Source organism: Branchiostoma floridae, chromosome 17, assembly GCF_000003815.2.
Source record: "Branchiostoma floridae strain S238N-H82 chromosome 17, Bfl_VNyyK, whole genome shotgun sequence".
Taxonomy (NCBI): Eukaryota; Metazoa; Chordata; class Leptocardii; order Amphioxiformes; family Branchiostomatidae; genus Branchiostoma; species Branchiostoma floridae.
In genome coordinates this window covers 18,224,450-18,230,554 of record NC_049995.1, presented here as the reverse complement: position 1 = coordinate 18,230,554, position 6,105 = coordinate 18,224,450, and the positions used below count along the sequence as shown (strand labels likewise).

The 6,105-nt window shown below is 44.0% G+C and overlaps 1 protein-coding gene and 1 long non-coding RNA gene across 2 annotated transcripts in view; both read left to right on the top strand.

The window, feature by feature from the left end:
- LOC118405066 overlaps positions 1–1,944 on the top strand; it is a 4,594-nt gene extending 2,650 nt beyond the window's left edge. Inside the window, exon 3 of the long non-coding RNA XR_004829835.1 lies at positions 1,934–1,944. This is a non-coding gene — a long non-coding RNA (uncharacterized LOC118405066). The remainder of the gene's footprint in view (positions 1–1,933) is intronic.
- Positions 1,945–1,951: 7 nt separating this feature from the next.
- LOC118404445 (cartilage intermediate layer protein 1-like) lies at positions 1,952–5,962 on the top strand. The gene is made up of 9 exons (XM_035803521.1): positions 1,952–1,965; positions 2,423–2,472; positions 3,043–3,139; positions 3,277–3,329; positions 3,790–4,068; positions 4,492–4,649; positions 4,995–5,118; positions 5,438–5,562; positions 5,951–5,962. Exons 1-9 carry the CDS (start codon positions 1,952–1,954, stop codon positions 5,960–5,962), a joined length of 912 nt encoding a protein of 303 aa, XP_035659414.1.
- The last annotated feature ends 143 nt before the right edge of the window (positions 5,963–6,105 follow it).

Sequence of the window (6,105 nt, the reverse complement as noted above, 5' to 3'; positions counted from 1 at the left end):
CTACATGTCGCGGCGTAAACAATTCCTTCTAGGATTAGCTAGAGGCTTCATATTGAGAGATATATAGGTTACTTGGAGACATATGAATACAATAAACTACATATTTTGTCGAGACTCAAGTCTATGCAATAATGGTAATACAATTGACTCTCTTTCTTTCTCTCTCTCTCTGTGTAAATGTTAGCGTGTGCGATTCTACGTGTTTTTTTATATGTGTGCGTGTCCGCGGATGTGTGTTTGTGTGCATGTCTCTGTGGATTTGTGATCTTTCTTGGAGCGTAGACTAAGAAGAGAACAGAAACAATTTGCGATATATCGGTATTTTCCGTTAAAAGAATTAGGCGACTTGTCACCATTGCTTGTTGAAGAATGATCATGTTTAGATGCAGAAATTGAACCATCAGATCGATCTTGTACGTATGTATTAGTTACTGCACATGTAGTTCTAAACTTTCAAATCGTCTTTCCAGCGGTTCAGGAATGTGAGAAGATCCCTCCACCCATCTGGGGCTCGTACCACTGCCAGACGGACAACACAGGTACGGAGCGGTGCTACCCCGCATGTATGGAAGGTTATGAGTTCGATTCCCCGCCAGCAGCGGAGTACGTATGCGTCAACGGGCAGTTCTCCCCTCCCGGACCGTACCCGAACTGCAGGAAGTCCGAAGGTAGAACATTTGCTTCATTTTGTGTGTGTGTGAATGTGTGTGTGTGTCTATGAATGTTTGCTTTCGACCAGCAAACATCGTCTCCTTGCTGACAGTCAACTTTGGCAGGGATGATTCATTATTACAAGTCACTAGTCGGATTTAGGCTTATGCAAATCAAGTTATATCTGTGTAACCACAAGTCTCCCATAATAAATCAACATTTGTGCAAGGTGTGAGGTTTAGTTCCTTCAGAGTGTTACATGCATTAACTATTGCATTCACATGTTTAAACCGATGAAGCATTATATATTCTGCCCCGACCCAACCAGCCATAATAGTAGCTATCGACTCCATAACCACCAACGCCTTAAGGTTAAACCCGGTCACACTGCACGGAAGTCGATCGGTCGACGAGTCTGCGAGCTCTATATGGTATTCTCAACTGAAATACATCCCTAGGTCATCGCGCGAGACTATTTTTGAGCACGGCCGGGCTCCTGATTTTCCTTTTTATAAACTCAAAAGCTGAAATCCCCCCGGGACAGACAGACGCCGTGAGCTAATCGTGACAAGACCGAGAAGTACCCCGGCCTTATCAGGCAGTCCACCGGGAAAAAGTCGTGGCATCAAAGCCTCATCGAGAAAGCCTTCAAGTTGATTTCTGTAATTAGGGCAACAATATAATGACAATGACAATGAAGTTTATTGCATATTCATGCCCCATTGGGGCTAAATGCAGTCAGTTTGGTACAAAAGGTAGTAAACGCAAAGTTATACATATACTATAGTTTACATGCATCTTCTCTCTTCCTAAAACATTTGAAGATGAACTTACAGAGATTTTCCAGTATATTGTGGTCAGATGATGACATGAGATATTTGAACATATCTTCCTTCGTTATGTGTGCATATATTAATATATGCAACATACTCATGGATATAACAGCTAACTAAGCTATAATGTATGATTATTATTCTTTAAAAACCTTTGTTTTTTATGATTTGGGAAAAAACTCGCAGCCATCCGTGCGATATTTACTGTAAATGTGGTTCTTCCGGCTGTTGGCGGACCTGTGTATGTACGCCTGCATAGCAGCTTATAATGCACTGAGGAATACACATACAAACACCTGCATAGTAAAATCCGCACACTTGTTTTCCTATCTAATTACGCAAATGTAAAATTACATTCCTAAAAGTTAAAACAAAGCACTACAATATATGAAGTCAGTATGCGTCTGATATGTGACAAATCTATTTCATTAACTTCACTCTCTAATTAGATATGAAAATGTGTCCTGATGGAACCGCCCCTGTGAACTGCATTACGGAGCCTTGCAGAACTGTTTTGTGCCCGGTTGGAATGAATTGTGTGTAAGTACCATCATCTTCTTCGCTGGTTGTGGCATGTTTCTGTTTATCAAGTGTTTGACGCCGATATTCAGTAGCATTTTTGACGCCGGTTTACATACGCGTACTTTACTACATACTGAATGTTTTTTTTTTACTCTGAATAAAGTTGAACTGTAACTTTCCATTTTGCAACACAACATATTGGACTTACATCCGAATTTTCTACTGATCAGCTCCAATCTTTGTCAGGGAATGGACAACTCAAGTAAGGTCGCGATATGTAGATAGTCATTCTTTAAGCAGTGGATCATAAGTTGCAGGGTGGCTATGGCGCCCCCGTCTCTCTTTGTTATTCATTTTACCTTTGGAGCTGTTTTTTTAGGTTTGAATAGGCATTAATGTCACCTCTGCTGCTACAGAAACAACTACTGTGGTGGGTGTAACGCCGAGTGCGTCCCGACAAAACCAGGTCAGTCCTGCCTCTACAGCGCTGTGTTTTCTGTAAGATTTCTTACATGTTGTGATTCTGTCCTGAGTAAAACGTGACCCAAGTGTCTTAATTGATTCCCTTGACACAAAAAAAACTTAACATGGCATGACATGTCTATTTTAAACCTGCTTTTCCTGGTGGGTGCCAGCCAGTCTTTGTGAAGTCCCCGTCACAAATCAAGATCTGAGCTCGGCTGACGTTTAAGCGAGCTCTAAATAGGTATTTTTTTTCGTCCTGGCGAGTACTAAGGCTTATCCTTTGGAAGTCTAGCCTCCGTATGATGTCAGCTGGAAATAGAATAGATAAAAAATAAAACTAATCTTTTCGGAATGATTCATGGAGCCCAGTCAAATTTGTGACGGGGCAGATTTTCAGCGAAAAATACGGACGACGGTCGGGCGATTTTGAAATTCGGCGATCTAGGAATTCAACCGGCATTCGCTTGAATCATGACGCAGGCTTAAGGCTTTAAGCACTGATTTATGTACAACAAATATAAACACCCTTGGTTTTACCTGTAGTATCTTCCTTTCTCTATTTTCTGTGTAGACGTTATCATCTCGGAGTGTGTTGACGGACAGCGGCTGGTACCCTGCGTGGATAACCCGTGCACCCTTGTCCGGTGCTCGGCGGGAACGGAGTGTGTGTAAGTAACACGTTTTTCTTTCTCTGATTTTAAAATCCACATATTATAAGGATTTAATAGTACCATTTGATAGTACCATTGTTGACGCTGGTTAGTCAGGTTGAATTGTCATCAACGTCCACTTTCTATTCCCGTAGGACCAACAACTGCGGCGGATGTAACGCCAAGTGCGTTCCCATCAAACCGATCGGTAAGTCCTATCATACAGCTAGAATTTTCGGCCCCACACAGGTTTTTCTTAACTAAAAGGAACGGATACTTTTCAAACTTCAAATGGGAATAAATGAAGAATATGTTGACTGATCGTCATAATTTAAGGTGCTAAGTAAAATATAAAAGTTAACTTTTATATTTAACGACGAAAGTTAAGAGACACAACAATAACTTTCTTTCTTAAGACATGGTTTCATAATTTAAACGATATGTCTTATTTGGGATCTAAATGTGACCAGCGGAGTAAATTCATGCAAAAGTGGACCATAGAATATATTTACGAGGAAATACCTCACTTGAAAGATTTAATATCATTTGGCGAAGCTATTATCCCCTGGAAGTCTAGTTGTCTTTGTTTTTCGTATGCCAGTAGTAATTGTTTAGCGACGTACTGAGTGACATTGACTGAAACACTGAGACTTGTTTGCTGACCACAGTACAGTGCACCAGCTGGACGGACTGGCTGGACCGAGATGACCCCTCCGGGACCGGTGACTGGGAGACCCTATCCGACCTCCAACAGGATTTCCCGAGCCGGATTTGTGACGCGCCCACCGCTATCCAGGCTCGCGTCGTCGGTACGGGGCAGGACGCGCTGGCCACGGGGGAGAACTTCGTCTTTTATGACGCCACCATCGGCTTCGTGAGTAGGAAGGAAGACCAGAAGAACGGCATGTGCCTGGACTATGAAGTCCGCTTCTGCTGCCCGGATGTCGGTATGTACCATTTTATGTACACAGTTTTACACAAAGCGAGATGTTGCTATGGTTTCACTGTGACTCATGTGTGACGTGTGTACAGTTCGACTGTGACTCATGTGTGACTTTTTTTTCAGTTTCAGACTGCCCGCGACACATTTTTTTTCAACTCTGACCTGCCTTACAGTTCCAGATTGTCCTGCCGGGTCCTGGACGCCCTGATACGACCGTAACAACCCTTCTGACTCATTTGTGACGCATGTGTAACTCATGTGTGACTTATGTGTGACTTGTTTACAGTTCCAGACGCCTTGGTTCGGCCGTGACTCATGTGTGACTCATGTGTGACTCATGTGTGGCCTGTTTACAGTTCCAGACTGCCCTGACTCGACCGTGACTCATGTGTGACTCATGTGTGACTCATGTGTGACTTGTTTGCAGTTCCGGACTGCCCTGCCGGGTCCTGGACGCCCTGGTTTGACCGGGACAACCCCTCCGCCACCGGCGACTGGGAAACCCTGACCCCGCTGCGGAAGGAGAACCCGGGCCGGATCTGCTTCAGCCCTACAGCCGTGCACGCGCGCGTCATCAGCACGCAGGTGATGAGGATGATGGTTATGAATAGGTTAATAAGGTTAAACATCTCTTGTAACGTGTTGGTTGAACTGTAGCCTGATTAAATCTCGCTTACAGCAGCCCGCCCAACATCTGCCGGCCCCCTAGAAGGGGCCAGTTACAGCCCCGGACAGTGGAGTTTGCGTTACACAGACTAGTAGAATTGCGGATTCTTTACAATAGTTGTTGTCAAAACAGAAATTGTTCTAGAATCAAGTTCATTATGTTATATGTTATATGTTATATAAAAATATTGCAGTAAAATTTTTCACATCTATATAACCAAGAAGTTCGTGTACAATACTTTAAAGACGTCACATGTGTTTCAGGTGGAGGCGTCCCTTGCAGGGGAGTCTATCCACTGGTACGACACCACAACAGGTTTCGCCTGCATTAACGAGGAGCAGGACGACGGGATGTGCTTGGAGTATGAAGTTCGCTTCTGCTGTCCACGTAAGTGCCATTTTCTGCCATCGTAATTGTCCATGAAAAATGGAGGCATTGTTTTTTCATGTTTGTTTGTGTGTGTGTATGTGTGTGTGTGATGTGTTTTCTGGCTATTTAGAACCTATGAATGGATGATATCTGGTATGTGGATGATAAGGGTTGAGAAAGACGAAGGCTTAGGTTGATTTTGAGCCGCCTGGTGTATGACCTTGGTACTGCACAAGCATGTAACGGTTCATGTAATGTATATGGATCTGCAGGAATGTAAAGTTGTAAAGTAGAGGGAAACTTTGAACAATATCTTCTTTTTGTCTCCAATACCCAGCATGCCCCAACTGGACTCCCTGGTTTGACCGTGACAACCCCTCGGCCACCGGAGACTGGGAGGTGCTGTCTCACCTCCGTCCGGAGAACCCCGGCCAGATCTGCCGCGAGCCTACCGACATAGAGGTTTGTTTGTTTGTTTGTTTGTTTGTTTGTTAGCTTTTTGTTGTGTCGTAATGGGTATGGTTTCCGTCCGGAGACCTCCAGCCGGATCTGCCGCGAATAAACCGACATCCAGGTCTGTCTGTTTATTTGTTTGCTTGTTTGTTTGTTTGTTTGTGTCGTAAAAGGTAGGGTCTCCGTCCGGAGAATCTCGGCCAGATCTGCCGCGAAGCCTCCAACATCCAGGTCTGTCCGTTTTTTGTTTGTTTGCTTGTTTGTGTCCTTGTGTCGTGCTGGGTAGGATCTTCGATTGTAGGTCAAAATTCACTTCAGATCTAGCGCGCACCCACCGACACCAACATCTGTCTGTTAGTGTGTTGTTTATCACCGGTAAAGTGTCTTTAGCCACAAGGTTGTGCTGTAAGAGTGATCCTATCACACCAAAAAGGACTCTACTGTTTTTTCCATAAGTGTTGTTGTTCCCTTAACGTGCTCGAAGTATAGCGCTTTTTAGCCTCACACCGAAGTGTGGAATTCTTTAGGGAAGAAGAGGCCCCATCCGTCAAT